Source organism: Carcharhinus amblyrhynchos, chromosome 30 (assembly GCF_965287045.1).
Source record: "Carcharhinus amblyrhynchos chromosome 30, sCarAmb.v2.hapA, whole genome shotgun sequence".
Taxonomy (NCBI): Eukaryota; Metazoa; Chordata; class Chondrichthyes; order Carcharhiniformes; family Carcharhinidae; genus Carcharhinus; species Carcharhinus amblyrhynchos.
This window is the reverse complement of record NC_137353.1, coordinates 27,553,735-27,575,979: the sequence shown is the minus strand read 5'-3', so window position 1 is coordinate 27,575,979 and position 22,245 is coordinate 27,553,735. Positions and strand designations below refer to the sequence as shown.

The 22,245-nt window shown below is 48.2% G+C and overlaps 1 protein-coding gene across 1 annotated transcript; it reads right to left on the bottom strand.

The window, feature by feature from the left end:
* Positions 1-1,938: 1,938 nt before the first annotated feature.
* On the bottom strand, positions 1,939-21,557 carry LOC145360157 (F-box only protein 6-like). The gene is made up of 6 exons (XM_080215150.1): positions 21,141-21,557; positions 15,174-15,491; positions 8,593-8,719; positions 6,645-6,740; positions 3,252-3,387; positions 1,939-2,546 (listed from the first exon to the last, which is right to left on the bottom strand). Exons 2-6 carry the CDS (start codon positions 15,427-15,429, stop codon positions 2,412-2,414), a joined length of 750 nt encoding a protein of 249 aa, XP_080071276.1. The 5' UTR covers positions 15,430-15,491; positions 21,141-21,557; the 3' UTR covers positions 1,939-2,411.
* Positions 21,558-22,245: the final 688 nt, after the last annotated feature.

The following is a 22,245-nucleotide window of genomic DNA, read 5'->3' as shown; positions in this document are numbered from 1 at the left end:
TAGAATCCCTACAGTGCAGAAGGAGGTGATTTGACCTATCAAGTCTGCACCGACCACATTCCTGCCCAGGTCCTATTCCCGTAACCCCTCATATTTACCCTACTAATCTCCCTGGCATGGCCAATCAACCTAACCCGCAGGTCTTTGGACTGCGAGAGGAAACCGGAGCACCCGACGGAAACTCACGCAGTCACAGGCAGAACATGCAAACTCCACATAAACAGTGACTCAAGTCAGAAATCGAACCCGGGTCCCTGGTGCTGTGGGGCAGCAGTGCTAACCACCGTGTCACAATGATAACAAGCGTCTCTCGATCTCCTTGGCCAAATAACATTGCATGTATTGGACCTGAAGCAGACCTGCCTCGAGCAGTCAGGAGGCCTGTTTAAGCTGCTATCCAAGATATTTATTCCAAATACCTCACAGCAATTTGTACATTCTCGCCAGCGTTCCATTTTAAATATTTAAATTGGTATACAAATGGTTTATATAGAACCCACATGAATCAACCCAATTTATTACAAGTAGGGCTGAGAATCTCAGAAAACATCACAAAATGAAAAGTAAAGTAACTTTGTGCATGAAAAAAAACCACGTGTGGAAAAAGATTTTCCTTTTTATTTGATTAAGAAGTGGGGGTGGTCAGCAAAAGAGACAGCAAATCACTATGTCCCCGTAATGGGGGCTTTCTCTCTTGATGGCCTGATTCCCTTAAAAACATAGAATTAAACTTGCAGAGGCAATAACTTTCAGCTTTAAGGTGTGACTAAAAATTTACTTTAAACATAAAGACGCTAACCTTGGTCGCAGGAGCCTTTGGGAGAGGTTTTAACCACTAACCTGTGTTATTTGGCCCTCCAAAGGTGCCCGCGCCCAAGTTTAATGTCTTTATGTTAAAAATAAACTTTTAGTTGTGCCTTGAAACTGAAAATTATTGCCTTTAGTGAGTTTAATTCTATGTTTTGTTAAGTTTTTAAGAGAATCAGGCCACCGACAGAAAACCCCCACTATAGTCCCTTCTTCCAAAATGGCGTCACACACAAGTAACTGACAAAGTTCAATGGCATTTACACCAAGCGGACTCTACGGAAACTAAATCTGTTTTACCCCCCCTTTTTTGAAGTATTTGCTTCTTAAACACATCTGGGCCAAAGAGATGAGAAGAGCATGAAAGCTACTTAATCGAGAGTGCAATAGATTCCACACGCTGGGAGTCGCTTGGGATAATTTGTTGGCGTCTCAAGTGAATGAATTCAGACAAAATTACACTGAAATTGTGCCACGATATTAATCTTTACAGGAATTCTCCGTCCGGCAGGCAACATCCAGTAACACATTTGCTAAAAGAGAAGGCAAAAAAAAAGGTACTGACCCATTCATTACTAATATTCAACATCTTGTTGTCACTCTTAGAGTTCCAACAACAATCTGCCTTTAATTGCATCGAACCCAGCAAATGGGAAAGGATCATTTCTTCAAAATACTGGCCCAGAGTCAGTGCAAAGAGAGAGAATTCTAAAGACAGTCTTTGCTGTTCTGAGAAATGGTCTGCCCCATTAAGGACCCCCCCCCGCCACCCCACCCCACCCAATTTCAGGTGGTTTACCCCCTGGGTCCTTTTAACAAAGATGGAGACATCGGGGTCCTAGAGAGAGACTCCACTCCAATCGAGGTGATTTGGGAGGCCACTTGGTGCAACCCACTCACAGATTAGCACCTTACTGTACATCTTGGGCGAGCGTTATGAATAGTGTTCTCTTAAAGTGCTTCCTCCTGAAGCCAAAAAAAGGACAGGTCCATATCTTCTCACCTCCAGGGTTTTGCAGTTACCTGGTTCACTGCAATTAAAGACAGATTGTCACTCAATCTACAGAATTGCCATATAGCAGCGAACATGCCAGTGCCTTTCTCCCCACCACCACCACCCCCGCACCCCCCCACCACATCTCTCGGTTCGTTATTTTAAACCATTTGGAATCCTGGCTGAAGGCAGTAACTGTTATGAAAGGATCTGTTCCGCTGGATGTTATGAAGTGAAAGTATAAAGTGAATTCAATGTTATTCGTGTATCCAAGGTACAAAACACAAATCAGATTTGATCAAAGCTTTCGACAATTCTCTTCAATAAGGCCAGAAATGCCCAGATAATACTCAGCAGGTCAGGCTGCATCTGTGGAGAGAGAAACAGACTTAAGCATTCGGGTGGATGGTGTTTCAGCAGAACGTCCCTGAAAGCTCATCAACCTGAAATGTTCACTGCTTCTCTCCTCACAGTTGCTTCCTGGCCTGTTAAACATCTTTCCCTGTTTCCATTTCGGATTCCCAGCATCTGGGGCATTCAGCTATCGTCTTGCCGTTTGAACAAACATTTGGTCTTTATTCATTTGGTCAAAGTGGCGGTCCCAGAACAATCATAGCTCCACGGTGACACTGCTGTTGGTGACCCGCACTCCGTACCATCCTGCCCAGAACTGCGTGTCTCTCCCCTCGTGAGCAAAGCGAACGTATCGAACGCCAGGCCCATAATTTTCAAAAACATGGGTCATCTGCAAGGTAAGAAGCACTGCCAGTTATCACAGAGCGTGAATGAGCGATTCTAGTCTGCCCTCTGATTCTACAGGGTACACAGAAATACAGATAACTTTTCACTCTGCATGCTTCAGTTTTGCATTAAAGGCCTCAGGTTCTGCTCCCAGCCCAAGCTAAGTGAGCTGATCTGTGGTAATCCCATCACCTTGTATCCCCATGGAGAGGGAAAGGCCAGTCAGGGATTCTGTTTCCTTAAAGAACATTCTCGTGTGTGTATACAATGGAGGAGGAAAGGAACCAATTCGAAAGGCCTTCTACAGTCAAAGAGCTGGTTTATGCTGACAGCAGAGAGGGAGGAAATATTTGCAATAGGAAGTGGGGGGGGGGAAGGAGGAGGAGGAGGAGGAAAGCTGGGGGGGGGGGAGGAGGAAAGCGGGGGTAGAAGAACACGAGAGGATATGTTAAAGGATGTGGCAGAAACACAGGTCATGGGAGAGTGGAAAATGAGGAGACAGATCACAACAGCGATTTTGGACCCGACCACCACCCACCACCCACCACCACCACCCACCACCCCCCCTGCCCCCCCCCACCCCCCCCTCCCCTCCCGCCCCACTGGCTGAACACAGCAGAAACAATACAGTCACACAGGTAATTGAAAGGTTAACTAGTTACGGAAATTGTGGTTATGACAAAAATGGAGTAAAATGCAAATGAGGTACCTGGTTCCATTTGGCATCGCTCCATTGTGGGATTCTGACCTCCTCTGACCTGTAACTGCGGATAAGGCTCCTCTTTTCAGACAGCAGCTCCACCTCCAAGGTGTAGACACAGCCGCAGTCCCGTCTTGCTGCATACCTGCCACCAGTACAGAACAGAATTTCAGTACTGCAGCTCAGGACAATGCACACCAGCACAGGAGGTCAGGAATAACCCTGTCCAGAACTGGTCAGCGCAATAACAGACCATTCTACCCATCTAGTCCCACCCTATATTGGCGGTTGGTGACCAATGGTGTGCTGCAGGGATTGGTGCTGGGGCCTCAGCTATTTACCATCTATATGGATGATCTGGAGGAGGGGGGCTGAGTGTAGGGTGATGAAATTTGCTGATGACACAAAGATAAGTGGAAAAGCAAATTGCGCAGAGGGTGTGGAAAGTCTGCAGAGGGATCTAGGTAGGCTGAGCAAGTGGGCGAGAACCTGGCAGATGGAGTACAATGTTAGCAAGTGTGAGATTATCCACTTTGGCAGAAATAATAGTAGGAGGGATTACTATTTAAAGGGTGAAAAGCTGCAGCATGCTACAGTGCAGAGGGACCTGGGGGTCCTTGTGCATGAGTCGCAAAAACCCAGTCTGCAGGTGATCGAAGGCGAATGTAATGCTGGCCTTTATAGCGAGAGGGATAGAATATAAAAGCAGGGAGTTCTTGCTGCAACTGTACAGGGCACTGGTGAGGTTGCAGCTGGAGTACCGTGTGCAGTTTTGGTCGCCGCACTTGTGCAAGGATATTTTGGCCTTGGAGGGAGTGCAGAGAAGGTTCACTAGGCTGATACCGGAGATGAGGGAGTTGGACTATGAAGACAGACTAAACAGACTGGGTCTGTACTCGTTGGAGTTTAGAAGGATGAGGGGGGATCTTATAGAGACGTATAAGATAATGAAAGGGATGGATAGATTAGAGGTAGAGAGATTCTTCCCGCTTAGAAAGGATAGCAGGACTAGAGGGCACAGCCTCAAGATAATGGGGGGGCAGTTTAGATTGGAGTTCAGGAGGAACTTCTTCACTCAAAGGGTGGTGAATCTCTGGAATTTTCTGCCCATGCAAGTGGTGCAGGCTCCCTCGCTAAATATATTTAAGACACGGGTAGATAGATTTTTGACAGACAAGGGAATTAAGGGCTATGGGGAGAAAGCGGGAAAGTGGAACTGATCCACTTCAGATCAGCCATGATCTTACTGAATGGCGGAGCAGGCTCAAAGGGATGGATGGCCTACTCCTGCTCCCATTTCTTATGTTCTTATGTTCTATATTTGTTTAACCCCAACTTGTTCAACCCATGGCCCACAGGCCACAATGCTAAACCTCTATATTCTGTCCATGGAGCCAGTGTTCAAAATACAGGCAAGTATAGTGAAAGATTCTGTAAGGAACTATTCCTCCAATCAAAGACTCTTCCGTGCCATTGGGCCTGTGTAAATTTGGGAGAGAAACAGTTTCTGAATGGAGTAGCAGGAGGATGGATGACTTCTCTTTGTGTCCACCTCTGGCCTTGCCCTCCCGCGCTCTTGTACTAGTCCTCTAAAGAGGCACAATGGTCAAGATGACAAAGCGGGTCAGGAAGGCCATGAGCAACAATGCCTGCCCAAGGCACCCAGTGTCCCAGACAGGGCAAAGTGGGGAAGCGTACCCCTTTTCACATTGTCTGGAATACCTCCTCAACAAGCCAAACCTTCCCCGTGCCAGAGTAGGGAACTAGTGAGCCTGGTGAGCGGACAAAGTGAGCGAGCAAGCGCAAAACTAAGGGAGTGAAAATAAGAAAGACACACATCCCTGTCCTAAAACTCATCCATAGGCACGGTAGCACAGTGGTTAGCACTGCTGCTTCACAGCTCCAGGGACATGGGTTCGATTCCCGACTCGGGGCGGTTTCCATGTGGAGTTTGCACATTCTCCTCGTGTCTGCGTGGGTTTCCTCCCACAGTCCAAAGATGTACAGGTTAGGTTGATTGGCCATGCTAAAATTGCCCCTTAGTGTCCTGAGATGCGTAGGTTAGACAGATTAGCTGGTAAAATATGTAGGGATATGGGGGTAGGGCCTGGGTGGGATTGTGTTCGGTGCAGACTCGATGGGCCGAAGGGCCTCTATCTGCACTGTAGGGTTCTATGATATTCTATGATGATGAAAGGGCGGCATGGTGGTGAGCTCACAGCACCAGGGACGCATGTTCAATTCCAGCCTTGAGTGGCTGTTTGTGCGGAATCTGCACTTTTTCCCCCCACTGTGTCTGCATGGGTTTCCTCCCGGTGCTCCAGCTTCTTCCGACAAGATGTGCAGTGTAGGTGGATTAGCCGTGCTGAATTTCTCCTTAGTGTCAGGGCTAACAGACTAAATGTGGGAGGTTAAGGGGTTAGGGCCTGGGTGGGATTGTTGTCAGAGTGGGCTCAATAGGCCGAATGGCCTCCTTCTGCACTGCAGGGATTCTCTGAAAGCAGGCCAGGAGAGGATAAACACAACCTGCTTCTTACCCCCTGCACAAAGCCAGCATGGAGTGTGTACCAGCAGAGCTGAGTGCAAGGTCTGTGCTATTTAGACCTAACTCTTTAGCTGAGTTCCGATAACCATCCCATCCCTAGTGACCAGGACTCAGGCCTATTCTGTGTGATTTGTTAGCTTTGCTTTTGGCACTTGGTCATCTTTATTAGCTACTCTCATTTCAAAATGGTTATTGATTCTTCTTCACAAATTCATTTTTAATGCCGTGCCAAGCCTTATCTTGCCAAAATTTGCTCAGTGGCCCCTTGAGTGAGAAAAAAACTTGAAGCGTGTCCCCCAGGGTGAATAGATTGGACACGCCTGATTTAACCCTTCAGATTCCAGCAACTGCAGTACTTTGCTTATCCTAGTTTAACCCTCGCTGAGCATCCTTCTATCTGCTTGGCTATTCATTATTCTAAATATTAATTATTTGCCCAATTAATGCTGTCTCTGGGTTACTGCTCTTGTACCCTTTCTTACACAATTAAAAATCTAGACTCACCGGTGAGTTTAATTTCTCTGCATAAATCTGACATTTAATTTCTACATAATGTTTTTAATTAATTTGTGGGACATGGCCAGCATTTATTGCCCATCTCAAGTTGCCCTTTTGAGGGCAGCTCAATCAATCTACAATGGTTTCATGGTCATCAGCAGATCCTTAATTCCAAATTTTCTTTTTAAATTGAATTGAAATTCCACCATCTGCCATGGTGGGATTTGAACCTGGGTCCCCAGAATGTTACTGGATTAAGGGTCTCGTGATAATATCACTAGGCCTTCCCTTAACGGTCACTTTCTCAAATTGCTGATATCTAATCAAATATTGCTGGATGAGAAAGGTCCATTACTCACCAATCACTGACTATAATTTTAGGCTGAACTGCATCGATCAGGCCTGGCCAAAATCTATTTGCCATCAAATCAATTAGCTGCGATTTCCGGCATAATCTGTCAGAGAGAAACATGGAAAACTAAATAAGTTACATTTATTGAGCACATCTCATGGCCCCACAACATTCCAAAGGTGATCTGCAACCAGTGAGATAATTTTGAATTGTAGCCACTATTTAATGTAGGAAAATGATCAGTAATGTGATAATGACCAAATCATTAGAGTGATTTTGGTTTAGCGATTAAAAATTGTCCCTCTGCCCTTCAAAGGAGAGAAAACAGCGAGTCATGGTAAATGGTTGTTTTTTTCAAAATGGAAAATGGTAAACAATAGTTTTGCTTTGATTTATTATTGTCATACATATTGGGATACAAAGAAAAGTATTGTTTCTTGCGCGCTATAAAAACAAAACATACCGTTCATAGAGTACATAGGAGAGAAGGGAAGGATAGGGTGCAGAATGCAAGTGTTGCAGTTACCAATAAGGGGAGCAGAAAGATCAACTCAATATGTGACAGGACCAAAAATCTGACAGCAGCAGGGAAGAAGCTATCCTTGAGTCAGTTGGTACGTGACCTCAGACTTTTGTACCTTTTTCCCGATGGAAGAAGGTGGAAGAGAGTATGCCTGGGACGCGTGGAGCCCTTGATTATGCTGGCTGCTTTCCCAAGACAGCAGGAAGTGTAGACGGAGTCAATGGATGGGAGACTGGTTTGGGTGAAGGATCGGGCTACGTTGGTGTTCCCCAAGGATCAGTGCTGGGATCAGTACTTTTATGACTTGGGAGTTTGGAAGAGAGAGAAAAAAAAAGTCAAAATTTGCCAATTTGGAGTTGTGACAGGCAGTGAGGATTGTGTCAGTCAAGATGGAATTTAACACGGATAAGTGTAACGTGACACATTTCAGCAGAAGCGAGATTGCGTGGCTACAGACTGAACAGAGACTCACGAGGAACCAGGGGTTCACTTATATTGACCTTTCAAGATGGCAGTACATATTGAGAGAGGGAGCATTTTAAGAGTCAGCCACATGGCTGTGGATCTGGAGTCACCTGCAGACCAGGCTTCCTTCCTTTAAGGACATTAGGCGTAAGATGTGGACAAATGTGCAGTTATCCACTTTGGATGGACAAACAGAATGGCAGAGTATTATTCAAATGGTGATAGATTGGAAAATGTTGATGTACACAGAGTGTCCCTGTACACCAGTCACTGAAAGTAGGCCTGCAGGTACAGCAAGCACATTGGAAGGCAAATGGTATGTTAGCCTTCACTGCAGGAGGACTTGATGACAGGAGCAAGGATGGCATACTGCAGCTGCGCCAGTGAGGCCACACCTGGAGGCCACAAAGTGTGCCGTTTTGGTCTCCTTATCCAAGAAGGAGAGGGAGTGCAGTGAAGGTTTACCAGACTGATTCCTGAGAAGGCAGGATTTTCATAAGAGGAGAGATGGAGTCAACTGGGCCTGTATTCACTGGAATTTCGATAAATAAATAGAGGGATCTCATTGAAAGGTGTAAAATTCTGACAGGATTGAACAGACTGGATGCAGGAATGTTGTTTCCTCTGGCTGGAGGGTTGAGAACAAGGGGTCACAGTCTCAGGATATGGGGTAGGCAATTTAAAACTGAGGTGAGGAGAAATTTCTTCACTCAGAGACTGGTGAACCTATGGAATTCTCTACCACAGGAGGCTGTGGAGGCCAAGTCACTGAATGTATTCCAGAAAGACACAAAGGGAGGGAGGCAGGGCTCGAGGGAGGGAGGGCATGCAATCAGACCAGTTAATATCCAGAGATGAAGAAACATTTGACATGAGGTTCCTAAGGCAGTGGCAATCTCATGATGTTCTGACTGGTGATTGGAAGGGAGAAGTTAGAATAAGCTTAGCGCAACAGTCGAATCCTTACCCATAAGATGTGACAAAGTACTTCTTTACAGTTTTGTCAGGAAAAGTTTGTCCATGGCCTCCTGGGAGGGTTTCTACTTTCCATTCATCCCCACCATTATCGTCAATGTCCCAAAACTGAAAATCTTCTGTTGGAGCAAAAATAAAAGTCAACAGGAAGAACTTCCATTTATGCTGCACCTTGCTACACAGTTAAAGTTTGTTGACTGCCAATTCAGAATTTACACTCTTACAAAATGATGAAAGACCTTTCATTCAAGTCTCTCAAATATTTTATTGTCACCTTGCAATTGGGGTCCCAGGACGAGGCATTGGTCTTTGCGTGAGAGATAGCTCTATTTCACAGAGTGTTCTGAAGTCTGGGGCAGTGATACTGGTTTAAAAAATGAAACTGTGTGATACAAACATTGGCAGCATCGCGCCACAGTGGTTAGCACTGCGGCCTCACAGCACCACTGTCCCGGGTTCAATTCCCGGCTTGGGCCTGTGTGGAGTCTGCACATTCTCCCCATGTCTGCACGGGTTTCCTCCGTGTGCTCCAGTTTCCTCCCACAGTCCAAAAATGCGCGGAGTTAGGTGCACTGGCCGTGCTAAATTGCCCCTCTGTGTCCCAGGATGCATAGGTTAGATGGATTAGCAGGGTGAATATGTGGGATTACAGGAATAGGGGCTGGGTGGGATTGTTGTCAGTACAGAGTCAATGGGTTGAATGGCCTCCTTCTGTACCGTAGGGATTCTATGACTCTAAATTCGGGCACATTTGAAGGCTGTAGGAAGAAAATGGTGCTGCCAAAGTCTCCAGAAAAGTGGTATGATTTTCCATTTAGTGGTGTTGCTCGAGGGAATACAGCCAGTACCGGAGGAAATTTCCTTCAATTAAATAAATATCAGGAAGATCAAAACCATTGTGTTCAGTGACTGCAGCAAACTCTGTTCCCCAACTCCATCGCTCTCCCTGCCGTGCGTCTGAGGCTAGTCACAATCTTGCCACTATTTTTGGCAAATTAGCGGTACCATCAATAAAACTGTCTTATTCCCATCTCTGGAACATTGTTCAACTCCAAGCCGAAACCTTCACCCTCACTACTGCCATTATCACTCCCACACTCTTGGCCTGCCACCCTTAATTGGCCCTGCGTAAACATGAAACCATCCAAAGCCGCTGTAGCCAACATTCTAACTTACACCAAGTCCCGTTCAAACATCATCCTGTTCCCGCTGACAGTTGTGAACAGTCTGGTTTGGTCTCAAGACACATGGCAGGGAGAGCAGTGGAGTGAGCAGCTGGGGAACAGAGTTTGCTGCAGTGACTGAAGTTCAAAGTTTATTTATTCGTGTCACAAGTAGGTTTACGTTAACACCGCAACGAAGTTACTGTGAAAATCCCCAAGCCGCCGCACTCCAGCATCTGTTTGGCTACATTGAGGGAGAATTTAGCATGGGCAATGCACCTGGTTAGGTGGTTAGCCCGGAGCACTGGAGAAAACCCACGCAGACACGGGGTGGGGGAACATGCAGATTCTGCACAGACACTGACCCAAGCCAGGAATCAAATCTGGGTTCTTGGTGCTGTGAGACAGCAGTGCTAACCCACTGTGCCACCCTGCTTCAACCTTCCCAATATTTATTTCCACTCACCCAGTATTGAGTGTACACATGGCCCTCGATGAAGCAATTTTAAAATCCTCACCCTAGTTTATAATTCCCTCCATGAACTCGATCCAAACCCTAAGAGTTTCGGAACCCACAGCCCTGCAGAGATGCGACATACATGAGGGCTGGTAGAGCTGTGTTCATCACTGTTTGCTGTGCGATTATCCAGGTCCATTTTGCAAGTTTGGTGCAGTGACTTTCAAGGAAGTTCAACAATCTGCGCACAGTTAGGAACAAACTTGCAATAACAGTTGCAGCACCAAAGACTGATACCAACTCTTTGATATTAATAGGATTAGAAACACACTTCGGCATTGTTGTGTAGGCTTTATTCCAGACTGTGTTACTCTGTACCCCAGAGAGTCAATCTTGGATGCTGCAAATGTCTCTGTGTCGCGTGTCAGATTGTGTCAAGCAAGGCAAGTGGGAGCGCTGCTGATCACATTCTGCCTTGCCCCTGCCAAGGGCAACATCATCAACAGTAAGGTTGAACGCCCACTTTGGTTCTTCAGTCTTGTTGGACACTATCTTCCGGAATGCACTTCCAGAAGATAGGGCTGAACTTTGTCCATAGAGCATTCTGCAGTGTGGAAACACCTTCATGAGTAATGAAAGCCACAAGATTATCAACTAATGATATTGGAAAGTATCTCTGTCACATGTCAAGCCTCATGTAGATTGCAAAGTCATGAAATGGCGCTGACAGCTCTTTGATCATACAAAGTGAATACCTGTCTGGAAATGATTGTTTTCTTGACCATCTTAAGGTCAACACTAAGTCTGCCATTTTTCAGTCATGTAATGAAAAGGTTTGATATCCATAGGGATGGGTTACTTAGAAACACAGAGGTTTATAGCACAGAAACGGGCCTTTGGCCCAACTTGTCTATGCCACCCTTTTTGTTTTAGAATCCCTAAGCTAATCCCAATTGCCCGCATTTGGCCCATGTCCCTCTATATCCATCTTATCCATGTAACCGTCTAAATGCTTTTTAAAAAGACAAAATTGTACCCGCTTCTACTACTATCTCTGGCAGCTTGTTCCAGACACTCACCACACTGTGTGTGTGAAAAAATTGCCCCTCTGGACACTTTTGTATCTCTCCCCTCTCACTTTAAACCTATGCCCTCTAGTTTAGACTCCCCCATCTTTGGGAAAAGATATTGAGTATCTAGCTGATCTATGCCCCTCATTATTTTATAGACTTCACTCAGTAATATCTACTACTGCAACTCATTTCAGTTCCTGCGATACTTCAGCACGGTTCCAAAATGGCAATCATCTCAAATTTTAAGTTTTAAATTTATTTATTCGAGTCACAAATGGGCATACATTAAAACTGCAGTGAAGTCACTGTGAAAATCCCTAGTCGCTACACTCTGGCACTTGTTCAGGTATGATGTGGGTATGCCGGCGTTGGACTGGCATAAACACAGTAAAAAGTCTGACAACACCAGGTTTTAGTCCAACCTATTTATTTGATAATATACTCGCAAGCTTTCGAGGGGTTACCCTCTTCGTCAGGTGAATGGAGAGTTCTGGCCTCAGACAGAGCATATAAAGCACAGACAGTTTAGAGATTACTGATTAAAATGCGAATCCCCACACCCAACCTGCTGTTCAAGACCTGAAGTGGCTGATAATGTGAGTGGTAGGAGCACTGATCACAGTTTAAAGAGATGTGTATTGTCTCCAGACAGTACAGTAAGTGAGGTTTTGCAAACCCAGGCAAGTCACGGGGGTTACAGATAGTGCGACATGAACCCAAGATCCCTGTTGAGACCGTCCTCATGTGTGCGGAACTTGGCTATCAGTCTCTGCTCAGCGACTCTGCGCTGTCGTGTGTTGTGAAGGCCGCCTTGGAGAATGCTTACCCGAAGGTCAGAGGCTGAATGCCCGTGACCACTGAAGTGTTCGCCAACAGGAAGGGAACAGTCTTGCCTGGTGACTGTCGAGCGATGTTCATTCATCCGTTGTCGTAGCGTCTGCATGGTCTCCCCAATGTACCATGCTTCGGGACATCCTTTCTTGCAACGTATCAGGTAGACAATGTTGGCCGAGTTGCAAGAGTATTTACCATGTACCTGGTGGATGGTATTCTCACGTGTGATGATGGTATCCATGTCGATGATCCGGCATGTCTTGCAGAGGTTGCTGTGACAGGGTTGTGTGGTATTGTGGTCACTGTTCTCCTGAAGGCTGGGTAGTTTGCTGCGAACAATGGTCTGTTTGAGGTTGTGTGGTTGTCTGAAAGCAAGAAGTGGGGGTGTGGGGATGGCCCTGGCGAGATGTTCGTCTTCATCAATGATATGTTGAAGACTCCGGAGAAGATGTCGTAACATTGTCTACCTGATACGTTGCAAGAAAGGATGTCCCGAAGCATGGTACATTGGGGAGACCATGCAGACGCTACGACAACGGATGAATGAACATCGCTCGACAGTCACCAGGCAAGACTGTTCCCTTCCTGTTGGCGAACACTTCAGTGGTCACGGGCATTCAGCCTCTGACCTTCGGGTAAGCATTCTCCAAGGCGGCCTTCACAACACACGACAGCGCAGAGTCGCTGAGCAGAGACTGATAGCCAAGTTCCGCACACATGAGGACGGTCTCAACAGGGATCTTGGGTTCATGTCGCACTATCTGTAACCCCCGTGACTTGCCTGGGTTTGCAAAACCTCACTTACTGTACTGTCTGGAGACAATACACATCTCTTTAAACTGTGATCAGTGCTCCTACCACTCACATTATCAGCCACTTCAGGTCTTGAACAGCAGGTTGGGTGTGGGGATTCGCATTTTAATCAGTAATCTCTAAACTGTCTGTGCTTTATATGCTCTGTCTGAGGCCAGAACTCTCCATTCACCTGACGAAGAGGGTAACCCCTCGAAAGCTTGCGAGTATATTATCAAATAAATAGGTTGGACTAAAACCTGGTGTTGTCAGACTTTTTACTTGTTCAGGTACACAGAGGGAGAATTTAGCACAGCCAATGCACCTAACCAGCATGTCTTTCAAACTGTGGGAAGAAACTGCAGCACCCGGAGGGAACCCACGCAGACACAGGGAGAAAATGCAGACTCTGCACAGACAGTGATCCAAACTGGGGATCGAACCTGGATTCCCGAGCGCTGTGAAGCAGCAGTGCTGACCACTGTGCCACTCCTTTCCCTCTGTGCAACTTTTTTGCGCAAATCCTATGCAACTGGTGGGAGTGGCGTGTCGACATGACAGTAACCTTTCAAATTCTGCAAAGCCCCCAAGTAATGAAGGACATTCTTTGTGCGCACTCTGTCACTGATCCTGTAAATAGATGGCCTGTGGGACCTACAAGTTTGAAGTATCTCAAACTCTGACTCCACCCAGTAACCCACGGATAAGATCTACAGGCCAAATCTCTGGGGAGTTTATTGAATTATAGGAAATTAGGGCTTGGGAGCACTTCATACCTCCAATATACACATCGTGAGAAGATGAAAATCAAATAGTAAGTCAGGTAGTATCAGGAAAACATGTTTCAGGTCGTTCACTCTTCATCAGAAGGATGAGGAGTCACTGAGCTGAAACTTTAATGTAGTTTCTCTTTTCACGGATGTTGCCTGACCTGCTGTGCGCTCCCATATTTCCTGGTTTTATTTCAGATATCCAGTGTCTGCAGTATTTTGCTTTTGTACCAATTAAATAGCCCCACTGTACTTTTTAATTAAAAAAATGACCTCATAAAAAGAGAGGCAACAATAAACCTTCCAATTATTTATTTTTCAAATTGAAGAAGTGGGATGAGGGCCAAGTGTCACGGCTCGGGGCTACATGGGGTTAAAAAGAGTAGAATAGTAACCCAGATAAATGGCACCATGGTTACAGGGTCTCAAGCCTGGATTTTTAAACTCTGTAGCTTAATGACAGAAAAGAACAGAGAGGCGGGGGGAGGCACATGCTTCTTAATTCAGAGATTCTGGGAGCAAATGGCCTGGGTGAAAAGGCAGGCATGGGCAGGGGGAAGGTGAGAGAGGGCAGGGATGTGTGTGTGGTGTGTGTGCGTGCGTGAGTGGGTTTGTGGGAGGTTGCATCGGGTTGAGGGAACTGGCAAGGCCCCGGGATGTGGTGTCAGTCTAACTGTTGGTACAAGACAAAACAAGAGCTGCAGTGGGCCATGGCTGGGCACGTCCCATCTTCCTTATTTTAAACAAAAGACAAATGCTAAAACTAAAGCATCCCGAGCAGCTGAGATGATCTGAATCTGATTGGAGTCTTGAGATGAGGGTTTGGACAGTCACCTCAAGAGACTGGAAGACGCACTCCTGCCACTCACCACCTGGAAACTGGCAAATCAGGATCTCAATCACATCGCCAACTTCATTGACAATAACCATCCCAGCTTGGACACCAGAGTAAAACCAGGGGTGAGCGCCTGCATGGCGGATTGGTCTGCGTTTCATTTTTAAGTGACAGATGCCTCCTGCCCATCGTTGGGTGGTTAATCTCAAGATCAATGTGTTAAAATGAGAGATGGCACGGTGACTCTTAACCTGAGGACAGCGAGGATGGAGAGGAGGCTGGGGAGGGCAGGGGACGATATTTGGAGGAGCAAGAGAGGGAAGTCTAGAAGGGAATAACCCCAATGCTGTCAGCGCGAGAGAGAGGGGGGAGCCACTCAATGAACCCACTAGTCCCGGGCAGTCAAATGAAAGAATGGATTTAAAAATTACCACATGCCAAAAATCACAACCAACTTGTTCAAGCCCTTTTTGAGAGATGCTCTTTCACCTCTTGCCCCTTTACAGATACAAACCCACGCACTGGATTCATAACCAATCAACACAGCCCGAGACCTTTCTGCCAACGACATGCTGGTGAATTCAGAAAGAGTTCACTCAGCCTAGACTGTAACACAAACCTGGAGGAGAAACTTAACCACGGCACTGACCTTCCCCACTGGGGTTCTTAATCAAGTTCACTGTCGGTAGCAGGAAATACAAATTCCTCCAGTCGTCCGGATTCCACTGCAAGTTCCGCTTGATCGCCTTTTCACGAATACACTTCTCCTTCCAAATGTACATTCCGTCCACCAGCTCCTTCCACAAGCGGCAGACTAGTCGGCACGATAACACCAGCTCCTTTCCCGGCACATGGCATAAGATCTCTGCCAGGGCATCTTCGTGCAGGTCTCCCATAGTGGCCATCCTTTGAAAAGTGGAATGGGGTGGGTGGAGTGTAATGCCCAGAGGGTCGATCGTCTTTCAGGCTGCAAACCAAACATTGGGGTTAGAAAAGGGTTAACGTTTGCCCGAGTGTATTTTTTTTTGTTCTTTTCTTCCACCTCTTGAGCCAGCTGGGTGATGCTTCCAACCCCCTTTCCAAGCCTTCGGCAAAACAATCTAGGCTGACACTGCAGCGCATTGCTGAGGGAACTCGGCACTGCCACACATACCCGCCACTTGGTTGAGACTTTAAACCGAAGACCTGGCTGCCTTCTCAGGTGAAAGATCCCATTCCAGGAACATAAGAAATAGGAGCAGGAGTAGGCCGTCTAGCCCCTCGAGCCTGCTCCGCCATTCAACAAGATCATGGCTGATCTGATAGTGGTTCAGTTCCACTTACCCGCCTGCTCTCCATAACCCTTAATTCCCTTATTGATCAGAAATCTATCTACCTGTGACTTATACATATTTAACGAGGTTGCCTCCCCTGCTTCAGTGGGCAGAGAATTTCAAAGATTCCCTACCCTCTGAGAGAAGTTCCTCCTTCACTTTGTTCTAAAAACTGACTCCCCCATATTTTGAGGCTGTGCCCTCTAGTTCTTGTTTCCTGTCTAAGTGGAAAGAATCTCTCTGCCTCTACCCTATCTAGCCCCTTCATTATCTTATATGTCTCTATAAGATCTCTCCTCAGCCTTCTAAACTCCGAGTACAGGCCCAATCTACTCAATCTCTGCTCATAAGCCAACCCCCTCATCTCCGGTATCAACCTGGTGAACCTTCTCTGTACGCCCTCCAAGGCCAATGTATTCTTTCGCAAATAAGGGGACCAAAATTGCACGCAGTACTCTAGTTGCAGCCTCACCAGTACCTTCTACATTTGCAGCAAGACCTCCCTGCTTTTATACTCCATCCCCTTCGCAATAAAGGCCAACATTCCATTTGCCTTCTTGACCACCTGCAAGCTGAGTTGTGGAGTTTGCACGTTCACCCCGTGGGTTTCCTCTGGGTGCTCCAGTTTCCTCTCACGGTCCAAAGATGTGCGGAGTTAGGTTGACTGGCCAGGCTAAATTGACCCTAGTGTCGGGGATTAGCAGGGTAAATATGTGGGGTTATGGGAATAGGGCCTGGGTGGGATAGTAGTTATAGAGGTTTACAGCTTGGAAACAGGCCCTTCAGCCCAACATGTCCATGCCGCCCTTTTATTTTAAGCAACTAAGCTAATCCCAAACTCTTTGTAGTTTAATAACATCCTTTCAGTAATAGGGGGACCAAAACTGTACACAGTATTCCAAGTGTGTCTTGTCCAACTGTGAACATCCGATGGGCTGAATGGCCTACTTCTGTATTGCAGGGATTCTACTTCAAAGTTCAGGAAGCGCCTGGCCAAAATGTATTCCTCAAGCGAGCAAGCAAGGGCAGGTTAGTGGGCACAGGGGTGACTGGTGAACTTGCTGCAAGCTAGAATATGGGCAGCAGCGTTTTGGATGAGTTCAAGTTTATTGAGGGTGGGAAGATGGTAGGCCATGCAGCGGAACATTAGAATTGTCCAGCTTTGAGGTGACAAAGGCAAAAGTTTCAGCAGATACACCAAGGCAGGGCAGAACGGAGGCGATATTACAGAGGTGGAAGCAGCCTCGGCAACTGCACGGAGATCGTCCTAGGATCAAACGGGAAAGTGTGGTTGCAAACGGTCTGATTCAGTCTCAAGGCAGTTTAAACGGGACAGGCACGGAGTCGATGGTCAGGGAGTGGACTTTTGAGATGGGATCCAAGTGCCCAGCTTCGATCTTCCCAATACCGAGCTCGTTCAGGGCTGGCTGTCGGATAATCAGTGTGACCAATTAGGAGCAACGGAGGGGGTCGACAGAGATGGTGGTGAGGTAGAACGAGCCATTGACTTTCGCAGTCTGGCTGCCCGGGAAAACTCTCCCGCTCCGACCGCCTGGCAAATCGGAATGATCCACAGGCTGACAATTGGGCCACGTTTTCAAGGCACCTCTCCACAGCCATCAGGTTCCTGACCCTGCAACTTTTGGCCCTGAAGGAGCAAGGCTACCCACTGGGCCACAAGGCCTCCTTGTTCAGCAAGGAGCATCTAAGCAGCATTTAATGCACACGATCGAGAGAATGCAGCTGATTCCATGATCCAGCCAGCAACATAAGTGGTACATGGCTGGACCCTAGCAGCTTACACTGGAGGCAGACTTTTAATTTAGTGGGTAGGGCAAACAAGTAAAGACACATTCTCTGATGGTGCCAAGCTGGTGGTACACAGGAGTGACGCAGTTATACATTTATGATATTCCACTTTTCGCTTCAATGTTTCTTTTTATGAACACAGTGATCCTTTTTAGAATCATTCTGCCCATCCAGTCTGCTTCCAGGCCCTATCGCTGTAACCCCACGTAGTTATCCTGCTAGTCCCCCTGACAACAAGGGGCAATTTAGCATGGCCAATCCATCTAACCTGCACATCTTTGGGCTGTGGGAAGAAACCGGAGCACCCAGAGGAAACACACACGGGGAGAGGGCCCGGGCACAGGGAGAACACGCAGACTCCACACTGACAACCAAATAATAGAGCCATATTAATAATAATTTAAAATGTGCCGTGTGGCCCCTTGTTTTGGCTGAAAATTTCTATATCATTTAATGCAGTCACAAAATACTAAAACAGATCTTAGAAGAATTGTCACCTTATTCCCCTAATCCAAAATGACCGGTCACCCTCCCCTCTCTTTTGAATGGACCTACCTTATATTAAGTTGATCTTTCTCTACATCCTAACTATGACTGTAACACTATATTCTGCAGCCTCTCCTTTCTTTCTCCCCTACATACTTTATGAATGGTGTGCTTTGTCTGTATAGCGCACAAAAAAAATACTTGTCACTGTATACATGTGACAATAATAAATCAAATCAAAAAATCTTCTCCAGGATACGTGGGCAGTCTATGTCCATCACTCAAAGCTTAACCCTTCCTCCTATCTACCCGACTACTGTGTGCCAGCAAGGGTGGAAATTCATTGTGGGCAATGACGTCAAACAGGAACTGCCATCTTTGCCCAGAGGTCACCAGATGGCAAACAGCTAATTTCTTTGTCTGCCACATAACCCCTCTGGTGCAGCCCTCGGACTCTGAGGCTTCACATACATGGGAACAGGCCAAAGGTCCATCTCTGGATGGCCTTGGTCTGTATGGCTCTGTATTATTCACTGAATCCTCAGGCAAACCTCTTCATATTCCATTACAGTATTCAAAACATCCCTAACTAAATCTGGATGTTACTGACTGATTCTGTCCTGTGGATTTTTAGATGGAACTCAATCCAATAATTAATCTCCATGTTATTAATGGTTTTGGAGAGTTGGGCGGGCGGGCGGTTTCACCCCGATGTTCTGGCAGTAAAGTGCTCTGGGATGTTCCAAGGCGGTGGAAAACCCCTGTATAAATGTGAGTATTTCCCTCCAAGTTATGACTACAGATCATCACACAATACGGGAAATAATCTGCAGCTAACTGGACAATGAAGAACTTCATATCTAACTGCTCTGAATCTAATTCAAACATGATATGGAGATGCCAGCGTTGGACTGGGGTAAACAAGTAAGAAGTCTCAAAACACCAGGTTTTAACCAAACGTTCAAGACTTTAACCTGGTGTTGTGAGACTTCTGACTCTAATTCAAACTCCAGAGCTGTGCTCATCTCTGTCAGACTTAAACAAACAATATAAAACCATACACACAGAACAGCGATACAAATGCTGCAGATACAGGGGAACACCATTGTTCTGCAAATCACAAACCAATGTTTCATTTATATTAACCATGCTTTCAGTGACTGTGCTGTGGGAAGGGGAATGTTTTCTCTGTCTGTCTCCCCCTGAGAGGGGTGGGGGGGGGATTCTCTCCCTCTGTCCCTGTGGGCTCGTTCACACCCCTATTCCCCTCGGGGCTCTCTCCCCATTGTAGATCTCTCTGTGGGGCAGAGTCTCTATCTCCCCATCACCAATGCCTGGGCGAGGGGAGTTGTTTTCCTCCCCCACCACTCCACAGGGGGGCTATCTCTCACCTCCCATCTCCGTGTCCACCCCACCACTCCACAGTGTGGGGGGGCGGGGGGGGCGCTGTCTCTCACTTCCCATCCCCACATCCACCCACCCACCCCCCCAAACACCACTCCCTCCCTCAAAGTCTCTGTTTCCAGCACCAATTCCCCGGGTCTTTCTCTCCTCCTCCTCCCAAACCACCCCCCGAAAAAAACCCTCTCCTAGGGGTCTCTCTCTCCTTCTGCCTCCCCAGTAAGCCTCACAGGATCTTTTTCCTCCTCTCGCACGGGAATCTGGTCACTCTCTCCCAGAACAGCCCACAACCCCAGGGCACCACAGCAGATTTGCACTGCCAGGTAGGCAGGTAGGTGTTTCCCTCTTCATCCGCCCCCACCTCCTTACCCCCCCCCCACCCGCCCCCACCTCCTTACCCCCCCCCCACCCGCCCCCACCTCCTTACCCCCCCCCACCCGCCCCCACCTCCTTACCCCCCCCCACCCGCCCCCACCTCCTTACCCCCCCACCTCCTTACCCCCCCACCTCCTTACCCCCCCACCTCCTTACCCCCCCCACCTCCTTACCCCCCCCACCCACCTCCTTAACCCCCCCACCCACCTACCCCCACCTCCTTAACCCCCCCCATCCACCCACCTACCCCCACCTCCTTAATCCCCCCCCCACCCACCCACCTACCCCCACCTCCTTAACCCCCCCCACCCACCCACCTGCCCCCACCTCCTTAACCCCCCCCACCCACCCACCCGCCCCCACCTCCTTAACCCCCACCCACCCGCCCCCACCTCCTTAACCCCCACCCACCCGCCCCCACCTCCTTACCCCCCCCCACCCGCCCCCACCTCCTTACCCCCCCCCACCCGCCCCCACCTCCTTACCCCCCCCACCCGCACCCACCTCCTTACCCCCCCCACCTCCTTACCCCCCCCACCCGCCCCCACCTCCTTACCCCCCCCACCTCCTTACCCCCCCCCACCCGCCCCCACCTCCTTACCTCCCCCCACCCGCCCCCACCTCCTTACCCCCCCCCCACCCGCCCCCACCTCCTTACCCCCCCCCACCCGCCCCCACCTCCTTACCCCCCCCCACCCGCCCCCACCTCCTTACCCCCCCCCACCCGCCCCCACCTCCTTACCCCCCCCCCACCCGCCCCCACCTCCTTACCCCCCCCCCACCCGCCCCCACCTCCTTACCCCCCCCCACCCGCCCCCACCTCCTTACCCCCCCCCCACCCGCCCCCACCTCCTTACCCCCCCCCCACCCGCCCCCACCTCCTTACCCCCCCCCCCACCCGCCCCCACCTCCTTACCCCCCCCACCCGCCCCCACCTCCTTACCCCCCCCACCCACCTACCTACCCCCACCTCCTTACCCCCCCACCCACCTACCCCCACCTCCACCTCCTCCCACCTCCACCTCCTTACCCCCCCACCCACCTACCTACCCCCACCTCCACCTCCTTACCCCCCCCACCCACCCCCACCTCCTTACCCCCCCCCACCCACCCCCACCTCCTTACCCCCCCCCACCTACCTACCCCCCCCCCACCTACCTACCCCAACCTCCACCTCCTTACCCCCCCCCACCTACCCTCACCTCCTTACTTCCCCCACCCCAGTTCCTTACCCCGCTGTTTGGTTTGCGCTGACTCAGTTTCCTTTTGACCCGCGATCTTGTTTCCACTTCTGGGTTCCTTTCGTTTCTGGGTTTTCGCTGCTGTTCATTGGTTACAGTCAATCCAGAAGAAAAAAACATGAATAGCAAGCTGCAACAAAAATGGTTTATAAACGCGAAATATTTTCGAAACCAAAGGGAGAGGAAATCTGAGATGAAAATATAGAGTTAAAAAAAATCCCCCCAAGAGTGTTGGTGTTAAAATGCGAATTTCGTTCTAAAAATCGGGCTGGAATCCTAAAAAATACATTTTGCTTTTTTTTAGTGACACTATTTAATACATGCTTAAACTCTTATTGTTAACAGGCACCAGGCTGGCTTTCACTTTGCTGGGCTTTGCTAATGCAATTGGGGGCGGTTCATTGCAGCCTCTCTAATTTTTTTTTCCCTCTCTGTTCCCTGGAATTGGTAGCAATTGGAAATGTTCTGTTATTTCACCCCATACACCATCTGTTAATGAGGATTAGAGTTCTGGCTGGGGGCTGGGTGTGGGGGGGGTGGGGGGTGCTAAAATAAATAATTATTTAGTAAACCCGGAAGTGTTGCATAAATTCAGCATCTGCAGAGAAGTTAAAGTTTATTTATCCGTCACAAGTAAAGCTTATGTCAACACTGCAATGAAGCTACTGTGAAATTCCCCTAGTCGTCACACTCTGGCGCCTGTTCGGGTACACTGAGGTGTCTTTCAGGTCAAACCAAGTAAACAAACTCAAATTACATTAGGACAAAGAAAAAGGGGGCGGCTCCTCTCGGGTACACTGAGGGAGAATTTAGCATGGCCAATGCACCTAATCAGCACTTTGTTCAAAATGTGGGAGGAATCCAGAGCACCCGGAGGAAACCCACGCAGACACAGGGAGAACATGCAGACTCTGCACAGACGCAGTGACCCAAGCTGGGAATCAAACCCAGGTCCCTGGCGTTGAGAGGTGGCAGTGAAGCAAAGTTAACAGGTGGGATTTTCCGGCTACACTTGTCCCAAGGGTGGAAAATCCTGCTCAACCTCAGCGGATGGTCTGTGTCCTGCCCACTACAATTCCTGTGGTGGGTGGGACGA